Here is a 20170-nt window from a genome sequence, read left to right as displayed (position 1 = left end):
ATTTTGTTTCTGCAAGGTAGGTATTTATTGTAGTAACAGGCCTGGACTACTGTTTCACATACTGTGGAAAATAATAAATAGAAGTACTGTATATAAAGGTACTTGTTTTTGTGTGGTTGCTCCTGGATATAATCAGCTACAACCTTATCATGAGTTGGAATCTGAAAAATAACAATATAAAACAAATAAATAAAAGCATCACTAAATACATTTTTGGACAAATCTGGCTAGATTTGTATTAATAATCCAGTGAAAAACTTATTAATAATAATAATAATGTTGTATTTATATAGCGCATATTTGCACATTGCCCCTATGCGCCTTTACAGAGAAATATAGGCCAACTGAGAAAAAGCAAATATCAATAAAATAATAACAATAAAATAAAATAAAAATAATCATAATAACAATAATAACAATGAGACTAAACTACTCCTATTCCTTAAACTAATTAATTAATTATATAATGTATTTAATTATTATAATTATTATTATTATTATAATAATATTATAATAATAATATAATATATTATAATAATATTATTATTATGATTATATATTATAATAATCAAATCATTGCAATATGTATAAGCTTATATAATTTAATAATTGAAAAGAACAATCCTACATAAGTATCAGTAATTAACATTCTATATATTTAATTACCTTTTTTGAAATGGCCCTCAGCCAATAGGTCTTCAACATGTGGCTGGACATCATTTTCAGCTACATGATCATCATGATCACTGAAATAATCATCTGGAAAAAAATTAATGGTTTTTTTTAAAGCTTTAGAAAATACCATCCAGTAGTAATTACAGTACTACTACTCCTGGTAGACAAGCCTATAAGATAGGCCAGGAATAAAATTACAATTGTCAGTCGGCCCCTGTCACGTGACATTTTGTTGGTTATTTTGTTTTGCTTAAATCTATCATAAGTTTTTATTAAGTACAATTTACTAGGCCTATCTATGTATGGTGAAATAATCCTTTTAAGTAAACAATATGTAGGCTATCCACGATAATTAATTGCTGGAACCGGACGGATCGCATATCCTAACTAGACTGTACTAGCCTATACTCTGTATTTTGACTACAGCTAGCCTCTTCTTCTAGGAGCTAGGCCTAGTGAAAATAGAGATAGGAGAGTCCTAATGAATGAGCAAAACCTTGTGGGCCTTTCCAGAGGCCCAGCAATCGTCATTCATGGTCAGACTCATGAATCATTTTAGTTGTTTTGTTAATTCATTACCATCACATGTTCATTAAAATACTTACCCTTTTTGCTCTTTTTTGAGAAAAAAACCAACCATCAATTTTCCCTTGCTTTACAATTTCAGTGTCATTTTTGGCGATCTCGGACTACAACTTTTCATAAACAAAAGATTTGATTGGACAGTGTAAAGCGATCCAATTGGAAACCGTTTAACAGCCTGTGTTAGGTTCAGTTCTATTATCATGAGGTCAGTTAAGTGTCAGAGGTAAAGATGAGTGAGAGATCTGTCCACACGATGCTGTTTTAGCACGCACTACTACAAGTGCGGCGAGATGCCAATCAAATAGATAAATTATCATCATCAGTGTCACATCAGATTTTAAAATAAACAAACATTAGACAAATGCTATGATTTGAGTAAATGTAAATATAAAGTAAGTTTTGTGTAAATGTAAATATATCTAAGCCTAGCCATTTATCGCTGCGTACCTTGAGGACAACCACACAATCTCTGCATGGGTAGCCTATGTTTTTTTTTCACAGCCTAAAAAGTAGGCGATGCAAGTGTGCGATGTACACTGTGGATTCCGTCGCGCAACGGCAGCTTTTGAAACTCCTGGTGACACAAAGCTTAAACTTTAAATATTTTAAAAGTAAATATTTACTATACATCCTGTTTTTTAAAGTGTTTTGATACTTTCTGGGAAGAGACACCTATTAATTTGTTATTCAGAGAGTATAACGGAAACAAACCTACTTGAATATCCTGGATCCCAGCTTTAATTCTTTTGAGGGTTTTAAAACTGATTTCAATGTCGCAGTCTCCAGCATAACTTTCATATGATAAAAAAAATAAAAAGTAATCACAATCCACATCTATTGGCAACATATGTTAATGATATGCAACTTAAAATGACACATACAGTATGTTCACATTATTGTGGATGGGTTTGTCTAGCTACTGCACACACATCCAATTACTGAATAGAGATATCAGCATTTATACTTTTTTAATATTAAACAAAAATTAATATATATTTACAGTATATAGTGCCTTTTCAGATTTAGGCCTACATTTGTTCAATACACTTTATAAACAGATGTTAAAATACAATATTAAGATATGCAACATTATATTGTAATTAATTACAAAAAATTTATGGAAAGACTATGTAAATATAATTATTATTATTAATTTACATCATTAATATTAATTAAAAATTCACCATCTATTAAGAAAATAAATATTAATTTACCTTGCATAATTAAACAGAAAAAAATCTATTTAGACCAGACTATTTTCACTAACGAAAATTAAAAAAATTAAGACAGCTTAAAGGTCAAAGACAGTAAAATATAAATTTATATTCTAATAAAAACTTCAAGTATCTCATTATATAACTTACAAAAGTTCCAAGTCCATAACAATCTCATCCCTGGCCACTTTATCTGTGTAGACTTTTACTCCACCAATTCTAGGGGGCTGGGCAGAAGAAATAATTTGTTAATTCTCACATATTATACTGCATAATAAAAAAAAAAATGCTTATTTTATAAGAAAAAAAATAGTTTATTAACTTTCAATATTATTATATTAAAAAAAAACAAAAAACCCCGATATAAAAAACTATTGTATCGCTACTGAATAAACTTAAATATTGATTTTTCGCAAGTTTAATCACAAAGAGACCAAGTTGTTTCAGTTTTGAAGGTACAGAATGTTATGTACTGCAGTCAAATATTAGGTAGCTTAAAAGAAGTGTGCTGCATCATCTTTACCATAATCACTGCTTATCGCTTTTATTACCACATGTTGCTATCATTGCCACCATATAGATATAAAGCATCTGAATTTTTTAGTACTATAATTGAGGATAGTACTTATGCTTAACAAAATACTACCTTATGGTATTGGAATATTAAGGATCATGAATCCATATTGTCAGTACCATTAAGTTATTTCCATTGCCTCATTACTTGCCTACACTAATCTGGATGTTGCATCATCATTGTATTACAGGGCTGGAAACAGTGCATGAACTAAATGGAAATACGTTCAATGACATTTGGTACCAGCCCTCAAAATTAACGTCGGCATTTGGCAGTGCCGGCGTCTAGGCACCCGTCGCCGGCGAGAAAATTGCAGACGTGAATTTACTTTTCAAACACCAATTCAACAGAAACGTACTGCTACTTTTCACGAATAAATTACACTAATTAAAAAAAAACCGGAACTTCTAAGTTAATCCCTTCCACACATTAGCTGTTCTGTCTGTATTCTCCGTTGATTTTAGTGAAAGTGAAAGACGATCCCCAACTCACACGCTGCAGTGCGTCGCCAACATCTCCTAGAAAGAACAGAAAGTCGGGCGTGTTCGTCGTCACCAAAGTTTGCTATCCTTTTGACTGTAGTGGCTTTTATTTTAGGGATAAATATGCCCAGAGTATTTTTGTTTTAATTCGTTTTCACAAAAGTAACATGTAAACATATTTCAACATCCATGGTTAGTGCTTATTTTTTATCACTGCGGCTAGCCTAGGTCTACCTAGAACATCACAGCACTCTGGGGATCCGATGGTCCACGTAGGCGCGTAGGCTAGTACTTAGTACTAACCTAGGTTTAGGCCTGTCGTACTTGACAACTTTTTGAAAATGCCGACGTAGGACCGGCGTCAATTTTTTAATGTCGGCGATTTTTTGCCGGAGTCTTTATCCCTAATTTTGAGGGCTGTGGTACAGTATATAATAGCCTGACTTTTAAAATATAATGCTGCCCAAAATATTGTGGAGAAGAAAAAGTAATAAAATAAAATAAAACTTTTGATTTAAATTGTAAAAGAAAAACTTGAGTTACCAAATTAAATCATATATTAGAAAGTTACTAAATGTCAACATCTAATTATTTTTAAAATTTTATACTTTTTTTTTTTTAATAAACATAAATGTTTGGCTTAGGCCCTGTAAAAATATTATTAGTTTATCACCCTCTAGGCTGGAAAAGTGATGAGGAGGAAAGTTTTTTCTTTTTAATTTTTATTTTGTTAAAGCCAAATATCACCCTTGGGTTGTTTGCTGGTGCATTGATATTCAATGTAAAACATGATTCAGATAATACAAATAATATCTACTATTTAATAAAAAAAAAAACTTAAAAAAAAAAAAAAAAAAATAATAATAAATTTAAAAAAAATGTTAATTTTTTTTTTTTTCCAGTCCCATAGAGGACATGCATACTAGGGTGATAAACTAAATTAATTTTTTTTACTGGGCTTATTTCTATACAGAAAAGGACTCTCCTTTATTAAAAATTCTCAGAGTTATCTTATACTCAACTTACATAATGGCCAAGCCTAATTTTTTCAAATCGAAATGACTTGAGGTAAGATGGGAGGGCCTCTTGCACCGAGGGCTCCACGGTCTCCTTCATCATGTCCTTCACATAGCCCTCAATAAATGGCCAAAGCTGCTTCACAATCTAAAAATAAAATTCAATTTGAAATCAACATATTTATTGTAGTATTCAGAAAATCAATCACAAACAATTCATCATAATTTTATAACGAAATAAATTAATAATTCATCAATTAGTACGTTCTTAATTGATTGCTAAACTGATTGATTTTCATATATATTGATTACTAATAATTCAATCCATTATTCAATGTATTAATAAAGTCACATATCACAATTCAATCAAGTGTTGATAAGATAAATTAACTAATCATAAAAATTGATATATATATATTGTAAAAAAATGAATTACAGAGAGAGTAATCAACAAAATGAGTAAGTTGGAAAAATAACATTTGTTTGACACAAGAGTTAAGACAGATGTGACTGTTCCTGTATTTGCAATTAAAAAAATTTATGCTAAAATTATAGTCAATGAATTTTACTTTAACACTGAAGGGCATGTAAACATCTGTTGGGATTTACAGTACATTTACCGCAGACAATTAATGTATCGCCATTAGAAATCATTTCCTTTTCAGTGTTATGATTCTCATTTCCTTATTTCCTTCCTGAAACTCTACTCTTTAATATTAAAATTTCATCTTATAGTTTTTATTAATAAATTATATCTAACAGTCTGTATATTTTGAAGTTGTACATTCCAATCAGAAGCTGTTTATCAACTCATGTGTGCACATGTTGTTCTAAAAAGTGTAAAATCTATTAGAGCACACAGAAAACACAGTTTAACGAAAAATCTGCGTCTACAGCCATTTTCTCGCTGTTGTGTCTAATATTTGAAAGTGAGACTACTAGGCCTACTACCTTATGAGACAGCCAGCTGAAGTAAATTTGTTTGTGTGCAGTTAGTTTCAAAACACTTTTCTTACTATTAACGTCGTATACAAATTATGAATTACAAAATCAATAAACAAGGCAATATAGCAATACATATGTTAATTCTTTCCTTATTATACGTGATACTGTGTACAGTTAGGATTTTCCATTCATTCAGACTTTCATCAATATTTAGAAATGAACACTGAGAAACAACTAGGTATATCTACAGGTCAAATCAATATTTCCATAGACACTAAGAACATAATACTACGACATCATTTATCAAGTATACAGGGAGTAACTAACATCCTTCTGGGATCACAGTTGATATAGCAACTGGCATCACCCCCTTCAGGGGCTATGCTCACGACTCTTTGTGACTACTGTACATTTTGTATTATCATATAGTATAAATATATTTAAAAAATAATAGTTGGTCAGACAATGGTATACCACAATCCCTAATCCCTCCACCTTTACCCCTACCTTCACCTTAGAACTAAATGTCAACATAAATAGCAGAATGCAATATGCTAGAAGATAATAGGTACTATACTATACTGTAAAAATTATTTCTAAAATTAAGTAAAATATTGTTTATTATACTAATCATGTCTGTAAATATGAATACCTTTGGGCCTTTGCAAATATAGGAAATTCTGACTTCGAAATGGCAACTAAACATCTCATCTTAACCATCCAATAAAATTGGTGGGCATATTAAACTGCATGACTTACAAATGAACACAATAATTATAGTATCAAGCATTACCACTACATACAATACCATTTAAGGATAATGTGTAAATATAAAAATCACATAACAACAGATGTCTACATGCAGATGCAAAATTTAAATTTCCGGCTACTGTATCGTAAACTGTATACTATATAATGAGCAAACAGTGGCCGCACCAGGGTTGATCAAATTTGAAAAAAGGTAGGAAAATGAAAAGGATTAACCTGAGCCACTTTGGAAGGAGTTTTCTTCAAAACTGCTAATGGCCTAGGTGGGAACAAAGCCCACAAAAGCTAAAATCCCATTGTAAATAGGCAAAAATTGATTGAGTTTAAAAAGGAAATGTGCATGTTTATTTATTACATTAAATGTCAAAATTAACCATTACAATGCTTCTTTTACTGCTATGCACATGAACTGAAATTCATAAGGAAATCCTACTTAAAAAACCTTTTTTATTCGACTTTGTAATCCTCGGTAGGTCTACTGTAATGGTGATGTTTACTAACTCAATCTGTCCATATGGCAATTTTTCAACTCGCATCTTTCCTCCTATCCAATATCAAATTCAATAAACTAAAAAACATCTACTGTACCGTCTGTTTTACAGTACAATATTGTTGCATTTTTAAACCATAGTGTGCATTTATTAATTATTAAACCAATTGTTATTATTCCATACTTGCAAAATAACTACTATATAAAGTGTAAAACAAATTGAATACCATACTTGCAATAAGCATGTTGGTTTTTTTTGTTTTTTTTGGTGCAAATTACATACTGAACAAAATAAAGAATATAAATTCTGTATTAGTTATAATCCATTTCATTAGGTAAAATGTGATGTAAAGATAAGATAAGATAAGATTTATTGGTTCTCTCTTTTATAACAGAGGAACACTCTCGCGCAGGAGAGGTTCGACCCGTACAACAGTTACAAGACAACAACTGACAATATATAAAAATGAATTAATGAAAAGATAAATATTGGAATATTGGAATATATATTGGAATTTAGTTATTAAATGTAAATTCTTTTCAATATAAATTAGTATTAGGCCCCTGGGAACATCTGGCGGCTGAAGTGCAACCTACTGTCAGTCATAGGAAGTAATATTAAATCAATTAAATTCCATACTTGCAAAATACATACTTTACAAATTGTAACAAACTGAATACCATACTTGCAATTAGCATGTTCTTTTTATTTTTATTTTTTTTTTGGTGCAAATTACATATTGAACAAAATAAAGAAATACACTGCTAAAATTCTGTATTAGTTATAATCCATTTCATTATGTAAATTGTAATGTAAAAATATTGGAATCTAGTTATTAAATGTAAATTCTGTTCAACATAAATCAACATTAGGCCCCTGGGGACATCTGGCGGCTGAAGTGCAATATACTGTCAGTCATATGACACAACCTAGTCTTTTTGACTAGTGTACAGTGCTGAAGTACTACAGTATTTCATGCACATGTGCACTATGCACACAGGTTAATGCCTCATTTTAAGGACAACATACTGTATTTATTTGAATGCCCTGCTTTGAATAAATGCCCCGGGCGTTTATTCAAATGCATACAGTTATTACTGTAGAACAAAGCATCTTAAACAATAAATGCACGAAAGAACAGCATTGTCATGTTGTGAACTTGTTTCTTTTTGCATTACAGCTAGATACAAACTTGCTCTCATTTATACTTAACATTCAAGAGTTATTAAGACATGCAATAAAGTACCTTGTTTAACCATTCAGCTCTTTCAGTATCAGGAAAGTAAACCTAAAAAAAAAAAATCAAAACAGTGTTAAAAAAATATGAAGAATACATAATAACGCTGTGCTATAATGTTTGATAATAGCATCACAAGAAGCATTACAAAATAATGAATTTAATAATTACTGTACAAATGCCCTGGGCCCCGCTGCATCTTCGCTGCCCAGGCCCATTGTTTTGGGTTCTGCCCTTTGATCCCAGGGTTCAAGCCTTTATTAATTAATAACGTAAAAAATTAACTATATGATACATTGTAAAACATAATTCTAGAGTAGTAGAAGCAATGAAAATATTCATGAAAAATAATTAGAAGCGATTAACTACGATATATCATCGATAAGCGGTCAGCTTTATACAATTCTCTTGGGAAAACACATGAATGATACTAGATGAATGTATATGTTAAATCATTTTTATATATTTATTTAATTTTATGATTTTTTACTTAGTTATCCCAGTCCCTGCAGGGAACTTGCCCCGGTTACCCCGGCCTCTCAGCGCTCACTGGATCACATGGCCCAGGGGCAAGAAAGTGCTGATGCATTTCAATAAAATTAAAGTATCGATTGCCACTAATGTATTAACCAATGGGCCCTTTACAGTAGAATATCAAAGAGTGTATGCTGTTATCACTATAATTTGATTCGTATTCAATCTGTAGGAGCACAGACAAAGATGTCGGAAGGGTGGAGGGGGGGGGAAGGGCGATCAAAAGACAACACTACGCAAGTGGGGTACAGGCATACGCCTGGGGAATCTCTGTTTTCTAGACACCCGGAAATAGTAATTTCCTTTTCTTTTTTTTCCCCTTTTTTTTGACTTTAAAAAATGGCCACTCCATTCTCCCCCCCACCCGCCACCAATCATCCACTGATCTGTGAATTTTGATACTGTTGTTCTTTCTTCATTATTTCCGACTATTTATTATCTATTAATTATAGAAAATAACCAATTAAATAGTGGACCTTTTAAATTTGTGTGTGTATGTAGGGTAACACACAAATACTCCCTTACCCACCCTGGAACGGCCACTGGACACTACCATATTGCACAGCACAACATAGTTACATACAAGCATACATAATTATGATAGCTTTGAATTAAGATGCCTGTGGTATTCAATAGGAATGTCGAGTATGTTTGCGTTCCATTACTGTTCAGTAAACGTGCTTGCAGTAGGCCTATACTACAGTATCCACTAAAGATTTCTGAGGTTACATTTAGAAATATTAATTTATTTAGTGCTTCATAAAATAAAGGACCACTTAACTCCTTTATAATGATGAGATTGGTGGAATATCTAAAGGGGGAGGGGGGAGGGGAAAATCAGTCAAGGAGACACCTTCTAGAAAAAATTTTCCTCTTTCCCACACCAAAAATATATGTCGTTGAAAAAGACATCACCTAATTATATAGCAAATATTGCACATTGCCCATGCACTTTACTAATTAACAACAATGTGCCACCTGGCCTTCCTGTTGTGCCCCATCCCACATCAGCACAATCAAATTTCCTAAACAGGGGCGTAGGCCTGTTTCAGCTGGGGGAAGGGGAGGGGGTGTGTGAAAAATGAGAATGTTGAATTAAATTCCAGAACGCAGAACTAAATCCCTTTTCCTAATTGGTCATTTTTACTTAGAATTGTAACCCACATAGTAGAACTACTTCACACTAGTTTACTGCCAAGCCCTGACCCCTTCATATGCCAATGTTATAAAATGCCACTGGATGTATAGATCCAATTAAGTTAGGAGATGATAGAAAAAGGATCAAGAAAACTTGGATAACTGAGTAACTTCAAAAACCATATATGGTGCACTATAATAGAATATCATTATGAAATGCAAATATTATTTTCTTGTGCAATTACTAAGTTACTACTTGGAGTTTTATAGGAAATATTTTGGTGTCAACCATAAGAGTTCCTTTGTGGAGATATTTTTGGCACTTTGCAACCAAGAAAAAGCATATTATAAATTCATGAAACAGTACAGTCAACAGTTTTATAGAACATAGAGTTAATGGATCACAACATTAATATACTCCCTTGTCATGTAAAATACCGAAGACACTGTACAAAATGAAACCCTGTTTATGTTATACAAAATGCCCAATAAACAGAATTTTTACAATTAAACTAGTACACACATTTATAATAGATGCTTTCTGTATTTTCAACTATCCAACAATATACACTATCTATCCATAAATAAAATTTTATATTATAAATTACATAGTAATTTGTAGGTCTACAGTGCGATTTATCTGTAGACATTAAAAGCAATAGGGGAGCTAATGCATCACTTATAACCATAGTGTAAAATTCAGCTAATTTTTTGAGTACAGAACTGCTGTATGAATTAATTTTTTCTATTGATGATTGACATTTTACACACCAACATTCTTGAAACTGGAGTGGAATGTACAATAAGTCAACCTACACAGCCGACAGATAATCCAGAATTCTTTTCACTGTCGTATTGACAGGCTGTGGTAATTTTGAAGGCTAATACTGTATATACAGAGAAAGTCAAAAGAAGTCAACCAAACCTCAACACGCACAACAATAGTACAGTAGAACAAAGGCAACTGCTTAGGTTTACTGTTTGTCTACTGTACTAGCAAGAATGTATTTTAATATGATTAAAGACAAGGATGTATACAGGCCTACCAAGCTGATATGGCCACAGTACATGTGCACTATACAGGCTTAAAAACGTGATATGAAAGACTGTGCTTTGAATAAAATGCTAAACAAAGATTTTAATTAAATATCTATAATCTATCATTAGCACAGCACTTTATTTATAGTATAACAGCAGCCAATGGCAAATAACACAAAATAATAATGGTAAAAAACAAATTAACACTAGTAAAATAGCTTTTTATGACTATTGACAATTATTTTTCACAAGCTTTCACCATCAATCAATGGGGCTTCATCAAACATGTACTGACTGTGTTATCAATCATTTTAAACACAATCCAAGAAGAAAACATGTTTATATATATATATATAGAAACTAAAAAATTGCCAAAAATAAACTTTATAAATTACATAAATATTACAATCATCCTATTTCAAATTAGCAACGTCAGACAATTTGAATGCATGACCGTAATGCGAGTGGTGACGGGCAACACCAATCAAGGGGTGTGGCCAGAGCAAGGTGGAGGGTACAAGATCCATATTAGTTTTTTAATTCCATTTTGAATGAATGAGTAATAAATTCATAATTAATACACAGATTTTGCAAAATGCTTGTTTCATAAAAAAAATGACTGAAATGAGGGAGCATCTTGTGCAAATGGTTGGAAAATATTGAAAGTCAATTAGTAATAGAATTATTATTGGAAGCTTAGGCCCAAGTCTCCCCAGAGCTGCAATTAGTCTCCCTTAAGATGAAAGAATTTATTAAATTACATTATTATTTTAGGACTGACATTTACTCCCCCACAGTAACCCTTGCGTAAACCACTCTCATCTGCTTCCCGCACATAGTCCCTAGCAGTCTATTTCAGAAGAAACAAGAAGATACAAAGCCAACGTACAAGGTATATTTACTTCTCAGGTGTTGTTAATACAAGGTACAATTTTAGTGGAGAGCATTCAGCTTTACAAAGGCCAATTAGGGGGGGCCTATACCAGAGTCCAAAGATCTTTCTCCCCACTGGACTGGCCTGACCTGCCTCCCCTTCCCCTCCCCACCATTGTCCACCATCATGACGAGGTCGTTGAACCAAAAATATTAAAGTGATTATCCAGAATATTATATGCCACTGTAGAGCAATGAACAAGGTCTACCCTTGGCTGCTACTGTCGGACCTTGGTCAGACTTTATCGTTATGGCCAGATGCGTCGCTGGCTGGACCACTGTCAGCAATTCTCTGGAGGCCGCCACTGCCCTGGCTATTAACCAAATGCTGTGATTTACATTTAGGTCTACTCACAGAGTTGTTATGACACTTTATTCCCCCCTCCCCTCTTTTCAGCCACAGTTTTAGAGCCTAAAACTTAAAAGGGTCTAAGCTTGGCCTCGTCCATGTTTGCACATCCACGCACCTTCTTCCAAAGAAAGTATTCTTCAGTTCAGCAACAACAATCAATAGCCTACATCATCAACTTTTGACACAACCTGAGAAGCACTTTGATTAAGCAATGTAATGGCACTCACCCACGATGGTAGTTCTTGAACTGCAGCTTCAATTACTTGTCTTTCACTCGTAACTGCCTGCCTGGCTACCAAAAGTTTTACTTCTTTTCTTTTTGTTGCTTTCTCGCGAAGCATCAGTACAATCGTTATCATAAACACCCAACTGCTGCTGAAGCCATAACATCCCAACACCCAAATTGAAAACAGCATGAAAAATACCCCTACATACTTCTTGAGAATTGGCAAAAGGTCATCTACTGCATCATTTGTTGGTTCTTTATGCTCTGGCGTTGTCTCATCGTCTAAATTTGAATTTAAACCTGAATCTGCAGAAGTAGAAGCCTCCATCACAATTCAACATGCGTTTTCGTTAACTTATTGTTGATGGAGCATTCTGTTCTGCTACACTAATCTCTATGCATCAACTCGAGCGCGGTGAAGCGTTCAAATAACCTCATCCAGGTCAGGCCAGCTTCTGATTGTTTCATGTGGGGGCGCTATTGTTCAACAAAAGTCCAATAAGGCTTCCATAAATTGAACCTGAACTTCGTTGTGTTTTGATAATAATTTCTTACGTTAGAATAATCATATTTTTGTTTATTAAAAAAAGTGCATAAACTCAACAAAGAAGAAACAACCAAAAACAAATATAGTGATGAAATATTTATTTATGTTTCGAAGGAAAATGTCCATATGAGGAAATTAAATAACGAGAAATTGTGATCAGAAAAATACCACATCACAGTCTTCTTCAAGTACCTTGTCAGATTCTGACGTTGGCAATTATATCTTTGAACCTAGTCTCTATTATTGACGACATGAATGAGATCCATTCTCCTTTGCCCAGTTGACAGTATTAAGTCGTCTATAGTACTTTTTCTTTTCCCTAGCTCTGGATTCCCCTATTTTACTTTCATACTGTATGTCAGTTTTCTAAAACATCCTCACGGATTAGGCCTACATGGCCTTAAGAATCTTAACTGCCAATGTACTCACTTTAAATAATTGTCTTTCTTCATTTACAAATTTACACCGTTATACCTCTTCATTCCTCATCAATTTATTCCAAGAAATTCTCATCATTCTCCAATAAAACAAAAACGAATTCGGTACGTACCGTAGACCCCCTTCTCAAACTTCTTTTCTGGGACCCAATTTGTGATTTCCAAGACAAGCCTCGACTCGACCCATGTAATATTAGATGTCGTAGTAAATTGAACATCGACCTTTATAAGATCCCAAAAGTGTGATGCTTAACGCCTACTTGAAATTAGTGATTGGTCAAATCATGGAGGAATAATCAAGCTCTCCTTTCGCCCACTACTGGATCCGCCACTGAACTCATGGGTACACTTCTTTTTTCCCCTTTTTCTTTCTTCCCTTTAACTCTTCTCATTTTTTAAAATTGTTTGCCCCCCCCCCCACCTTTGCTGGATCCGCTCCTGAACTTAAAAACATTGTCTTTTAAAAGTATTTACTTTATATACTTCAAAAAGCTAGATGAGTTCAGAACCACCTCAGCCCCCACCTTGGTTGGGGGCTGAGGTAAACAGCACATCTAAGATGACAGTGGCTTCGTAATCGCATAAAAGTGACACGTCGTCCTCGTAATATGAGTTAAAACAAACCATGTTCTATTTGTGTTTGCAAAATGCTGAAACAATTCACGTTAAGGCCTATGTGTTATAATTAGTATTATGTGTATAACGTGTGCTGATGCATATTTGCATATTTTAGAGAAGTAATTAATTTTTAGTGATTACAGAATGTGCATTGGCTGGCAAAAACAAGCTTAAATAATTAACATTGTGTACAAAGGGGAATGGGGGATTATTATAGGGCGATGATAATTATAACGATGTTGGTGTTATATTATAATGATGGCGATATAATGATAATGTTTATGAAGAAATGGTAGACCTGTTTTTTAAAAGGTAAGTTTGAACGCCTGGAGATTGTGAAATGATATGAAACAAACCCTTGGATGGACTATTGGTTAGCATACTCGATGTGACTGCTGTGTAGTTGAAATTCTGTCCGTGATCGAGAACCTGGAATTTTTTGCGGATCCAGGACAATGACCGGGGAGGGAGCGGAGTGCCGATTGAAGAATAAGGTCTGATTTAATTGAAAACATATTTTCAGAAGAGGATGTTCCCTTGCCTATTCTGGGGTCCAGAGGGCCATGTTAATCTAAATGATTGGTAACTTTCTTAGGATTTGTTGTCTGTCCAGGGGTTGGAGAGGCGGGACGAAGACCCCTTTTGCTAATGTCATTGTGTTTATATAACGAGTTAGATTTCTTAATAACTATTGTTTAAGCAATATTTTAACACAGCCCTACAGAGACTATGTTGATATGCAAGACCTTAAATACGTGTGAACTGTCGCCGACTCAAACCTGAATGAAACTAGGGGCGATCGACTTAAAGGAAATACATATTTGTAGATATTGATAATTAAAAGTTGGTGAGTTTTAATGCTTGTTTTAATTGCGCGTTTTATTATTTTTCTGTTCCAAATGATGGGAATGCAACCCATTGTGTATTAAACAATGCTCTTATGGATGAGCAAACTGATTGGAGAGAAAAACATGCGTAACGATGATTGTTGCTGTGAATCTTACGAAGAGCAATTATTTGTATTCTTCTCTGTATAGTACCGACTAATTGGGTTATTAGATCGAACCTACATGGGTTTTCATTCTGATGAACACAAATCATGTTTACCATAAATCCTCCTTAAAATAACAATGAATCTGTTACTATTTTTTGCAGGAATTCGGAACTGTGGTCGACCTAATACCAGCATAGGAAGCGAATTGGTCTGGTTCATCGGGAAAATAATCGTCGTTCAGTTGGAATGAGCCAATCTGGCCGATTTAATTTATAGATGTCGAGTATGTTTGCGAGTGTTAAAGAACGTAGAATTTCATTAAACTCTGCATTGCACTTTAATTAATCATTCACCTGGTATTAGTAGACTTACTACTAAGATAATATGACCGGGCCTACCGGTACTTGTCATTGTAGGGTAACTTCAACGTTTTCTAAATATTAAACATGGGCTATATGGTAATATTTATTAATACAGTACTTATTAAACAAAATACTATCCTACATTAAAATAATTTATGATAAACAAACATTTCGAACGCAATATTCATCAATACACTTTGGTCACCCTAGGCCTACTGTCTTCTATCTGTTTTGTACACTATAAGACTCTTCAATCATTTCATTTAACCGTAAACTAGTCCGCCCTCTCTCATATCATATTCAGGTTGGCCAATTTACTGAAGTTAGTTTGTAGCAATCGGGAGGATAGCTTTTATATATGTCTTCGTTTTAGGTGTAGTAGTATAGCTAGGGTAAAAAAAAAAGTATTTTTCCTTCCTAAATGATCGGGTATGGGCAATACATTAACCTCCACTTAATAAGGGTTCTACTTTATATAGAATAGTATATATATAAACAAACAAATGAAGTACAGTACTACATCTATAAGTATGTTGGGATATGCACATGATGCTCAGATGTTAGGGTAAATAAAGGCGCTACCTAAAATAATAATGACAGATGACCTTCTACGGGAGCGTGGTCCCAGGACCGCCACAATGGCCACTCTACTCTGTTCGATAAGCAAGGTTGTCTCTGCTTCAAGGAAGATAACGTATAATGCAGAAAAGTAAATTTGTGGAAGAAAATGTGTCTCAGGATAAAATATAAAAATATACTCACATAATTACTGTACTTATTTTTATTGAAGCTATAAAGTCTCAAATCGCGCTGTCTTCATAGATTGTCATGCTGACGTAATTTTATAGAAATTTTATATTTTCCTTATAGTATTTTTATATTTACCTACCTATTTGATATGTACTGTATTAGGCCTATGAGGGCCTCTTTGAGTCAGCTTTGTGTAAGCCCCCGCGTGAAATATTGTTGAATAAATAACTAAATATTAATTATACCATAATTCCTTTCATTATTTTGGGTTACTATGTAGCCTACCTCTCAACCGGACTCTGTAAAATCATAAATCAAAACAGAATGCCAGTTACTTCGCTACTGATATTGACCCATCGGAGAGTAACGTTTGCTGCTAGTTCAACAACACTGTACATTATTCGCCTGGCACCAAAGAGCAATCCTAACAGTGTGCCTACTCTGTTTCAATGGCGTGTATAAGTGAATATGAAATCCTGTATATACAGTGTAAACCCTTGAATCCCGCACTACTTCAAACAAAACAAACACAAAGACAAAAGGAAAATACACAAAAAAACAAAAAAACAGAAAGATTTTAACTAATATAGACCTCCTACTCTGACTCTGTGGTCGGTGTTGCATATGAATGCTTCAGGTTTTGCTGGAAGGTGAATATTAGAAATAATTTAGGACATCCGCGTGTGGCCTATCATTGCTATCACAAATCAGCCTGTCTGTAATCTCCATACTCTAAATCATCATTATCATTTTAAGTACGGTAACTCTCACAATGTGGGGATGTAATTATAAATTTTATTTCTTTTATCGAATGTAAATATTATCCTTACGATAAGCATGATAAATGACATATAATGTATTATCATTAGTGTTCGTTACACCTACATTGTACACAAACTTACTGTACGTTTACATTTTTTTTGTATCATCTGGTTTTCTCATTGCAATATAATCGTCTTATACGTGTAACGAAGACAGGTAAAAAGAAATGTCAAAAGTAATATAATCATTTAAACGATAAACAGTTTACAGTATTTCTCCCTTTCATGCAATATAATCCACAATTTTAAATATGTATAAAATTTTAAACATTTTTATCCTATCTTATTACATTTTAAGTATGCGATAACAAATTGTTGCAATGCGTGATTGTATATTTGCCCTTATTGTATTTTTTTAAAGTTTTGTGTTTCTTGACTAGGAATGAAATTTTCGTGTATTTTTGTTTTAGATTTTACACGGCTCGGCAAATTTCTGTATTATTATTACTATTACTATTACAAAATGAATAAAGCATATTTGATTTGATGACTTGATTTGATGACATGAATTTTAACGATGACCATTCCAAATGACAAAATAAAATATTACGTATGTCATCAAAAAAATGAATGTTATTGTTGATATGACTGCTTTTTAATTATGTATTTGTAGGCCATATTTAAAGCTAACGTAACTGGTTTTATATTTTTATCTAAGTATATGCATTTTTGTTATATAACAATGAATATTTTAATGTGAATAATAGTCATAATAATAATTATAATAGTAATATTAATAATAGTAATTATGACATTACAAAAATAATATTTTTTTAATTATTGCGAAAAAAATCTATATTAAATACTATTATAGTTTCCAATTGTTATATTAACCTTGAGGGAAACACGTTTAGTTTTTCATTGCGAAGAAGTACTTTTGGTCTCTTAATATACAATAATAAAAAAAGAATTAGGCCTATCATTACGATAAATGATTATAAAAGAAAATAATAATTTGTAATTAATAATAATGATAATACTAATAACATAGTAATAATGATGATCTTGAATAATAATAATGTTAATATTTTTTTATTGTTTTTGCCCAAGAATATATATGTGCATATATTATTATTGCAATCTCTATTTGTTTTATTTAACATCTTTGTAGAGGAAAACACGTCTAGTTTTTAATTTCGATTGAGTAAAGTTGTTCCCTTATAATGAATACAACGGTAAATACAAAAAATGTAACATCATTTGGAATACATAAATTCTCAAACAAAATCAGAAAATTTAATAATTCATTTTTTAATAAGAATAATAATAAAAATACAACAGTAGTTCATACTCAAGTGAGTTTTAAAAGAAAATAATAATTTCTTGCACCATATGGAATACAATCAATAGTATTTGTTCAGATTAGAATACGTGGGTTAGTGTTCAACGTGAAGCTTTGTTAATAAACAACGAGATGGTTGTGGGTAATAAATTGGTTTTTGGCGATTTATTTATTATTTATTGTTATAATTAATGTAGGCCTGTTCTTATTGTCATCACTATATCCACCGTCATTATCACAGTCATCATTATCATGATCACCATTATCATCATCATCATCATTAGCATCTTCATCATTCATTGTTTTCATAATGATATAATCACAATCATCATTATCACCATCGTCATCATTATCAGGTATATATATTTATAACAGACAGAATACTTCAAACCAGACTACTGATAGCGATAGCAACAATACTAATAAAGGCATGCCCTAATTAATTAACACAGCCTTTAAATAAGCTCAATAACGTAGTTCTGTAATTTAATCAGACATTGACCTACTGATACTCAATCCATGAAGATATTATAAAAGAAAATTAATTGAACATATGCACTACATTTCGACTCTATCTTTAGTTTCCGATAAGATTTATATATATATATAGGCCTATATATTGGCTGTAGGCTAATATTATTACGCTTCGTAAATGCACAGACAGAAGAGAACAGACGTTAGCTAGCTCCAAACAAACGGTATAGTCTAAAAATGAGCAAACTTTTATATCTGGCCCTATTGGTCATCCTGGTATCGAATTGCCTTGGAGACTTGAGGTTTTCGGCTTTCAACATTCAGACTTTTGGTGTTTCAAAAATGGACAAACCAGAAGTTGTCGATACTCTGGTTGACGTAAGTTATAATTATCTTTTCCTGTGTTGGCCAATAACTAATACCGGGCTTCATTTTAACCGTCTGTAAGCATGCTCTGAATACATACAATAATGTAGGCCTAGGTCTACACAAAATTTTGTTGACTTTCTTGAATATGGTAGGTATAGGCCTATGCTGTTAAAATAGACCAATTATAAACACATAATATATAGGTATATTTTTTAAATAAATTTTATCTGAGAAGACCAAAGATACTTTCTTTTCATCTATCTCATAATACTTCATTAATTTGTGACGCGTTTGCTGATCTAAAATTTATGGGTCACTTATTTCAATGAAAATATACGAGGCCTAACACAAAACGATTTGAAACTTGCTCTGTTTGTGTTGACGCAGGCTTAATGTTAAGGCGCTCACCGATGCATCAGTATTCGATTATCTACAATATTACGTGTACACTTTTTAATGCGAAAGTAAAGAATAGCTGAATTATAGTCATGCATAGGCGTATGTAGCTACAAACCACTAAACAGTTATCTCAATGGGCCAACTTCCTGCGTCCTTACATCCCAAGAAAGCACTTGCAATTTTCAGTACGTCAGTAATTTTCTGATCTAGACTTAAGTTAAAGTCCGAATCGTTCTCCTCAAATATCATTATTAGGAAACAGTGAAATTACAACTGTTACCTGCCATTATCAAGTTCCATATAAAACATAGTAAACATTGATTTACTCTAGATTATTTTAAGGTATGATCTTGTACTTATCCAAGAGATTCGAGACAGCAGTGGTAAAAGCATTATTGAACTTTTAAACGAAGTAAATGAGTAAGTGATCAATATAATTATATGAAATGTTTTAAAATACTTTTGATGTTAATTTTGATATAAAAAATAATAATACATTTAGACAGCACGTGTGGATACTTCTTTTAATCAAACAATAATGTAAATATAAACAATAATGTAAATGTGTTGGATATCTAATCAAACGAAAAAGTTCCTTATCTATTGTTTGAAAATGTGCCTTCGGCGGGATTTTAACTGGGATATCTTACTATTAAGGCAAGAGTCATGCCTGCCGCTTGGATACGAACGCCCGTTGGTTTATCACAGGCATATACGATATTCAGTCAAAATACTCTAAGACACACACTGGTGTTTTGATAGATTATGTCCGATACGACTTTTATATTTTGGTCCTTTTGTCCGCCAATTTATTGCTATTTACTTATTATTACCGGTATTATTTATTATTATTATTACCGGTATTATTAATTATTATTATTATTACTATTATTATTATATATTATAATAA

General features: G+C 32.7%; 2 protein-coding genes and 1 long non-coding RNA gene across 3 annotated transcripts in view; 1 reads left to right on the top strand and 2 right to left on the bottom strand.

Moving 5' to 3' along the window:
* Window positions 1-12586, bottom strand: part of LOC117108048 (extended synaptotagmin-2-A-like) — a 48789-nt gene extending 36203 nt beyond the window's left edge. The window contains exons 1-5 of the mRNA XM_033249896.1: window positions 12209-12586; window positions 7997-8038; window positions 4557-4694; window positions 2625-2701; window positions 1976-2051 (exon numbers count right to left, since the gene is read on the bottom strand). Coding sequence (XP_033105787.1) covers window positions 1976-2051; window positions 2625-2701; window positions 4557-4694; window positions 7997-8038; window positions 12209-12535 — 660 coding nt within the window. The 5' untranslated portion in view covers window positions 12536-12586. The remainder of the gene's footprint in view (window positions 1-1975; window positions 2052-2624; window positions 2702-4556; window positions 4695-7996; window positions 8039-12208) is intronic.
* On the bottom strand, window positions 7-759 carry LOC117108002. Its single transcript, XR_004445317.1, has 2 exons — window positions 667-759; window positions 7-161 (listed from the first exon to the last, which is right to left on the bottom strand). It is a non-coding gene; the product is annotated as an uncharacterized LOC117108002 (long non-coding RNA).
* Window positions 12587-18663: 6077 nt separating the features above from the next.
* Window positions 18664-20170, top strand: part of LOC117108016 (deoxyribonuclease-1-like) — a 6251-nt gene continuing 4744 nt past the window's right edge. The window contains exons 1-2 of the mRNA XM_033249852.1: window positions 18664-18870; window positions 19592-19680. Of these exons, the coding sequence (XP_033105743.1) occupies window positions 18730-18870; window positions 19592-19680 (230 nt within the window). The 5' untranslated portion in view covers window positions 18664-18729. The remainder of the gene's footprint in view (window positions 18871-19591; window positions 19681-20170) is intronic.

This window comes from Anneissia japonica, unplaced genomic scaffold (assembly GCF_011630105.1).
Source record: "Anneissia japonica isolate Jap-2015-1 unplaced genomic scaffold, ASM1163010v1 scaffold287960_len3192837_cov198, whole genome shotgun sequence".
Lineage (NCBI taxonomy): Eukaryota > Metazoa > Echinodermata > Crinoidea > Comatulida > Comatulidae > Anneissia > Anneissia japonica.
The sequence above is the reverse complement of the archived record's forward strand: the minus strand, read 5'-3'. Positions and strand labels throughout refer to the sequence as shown.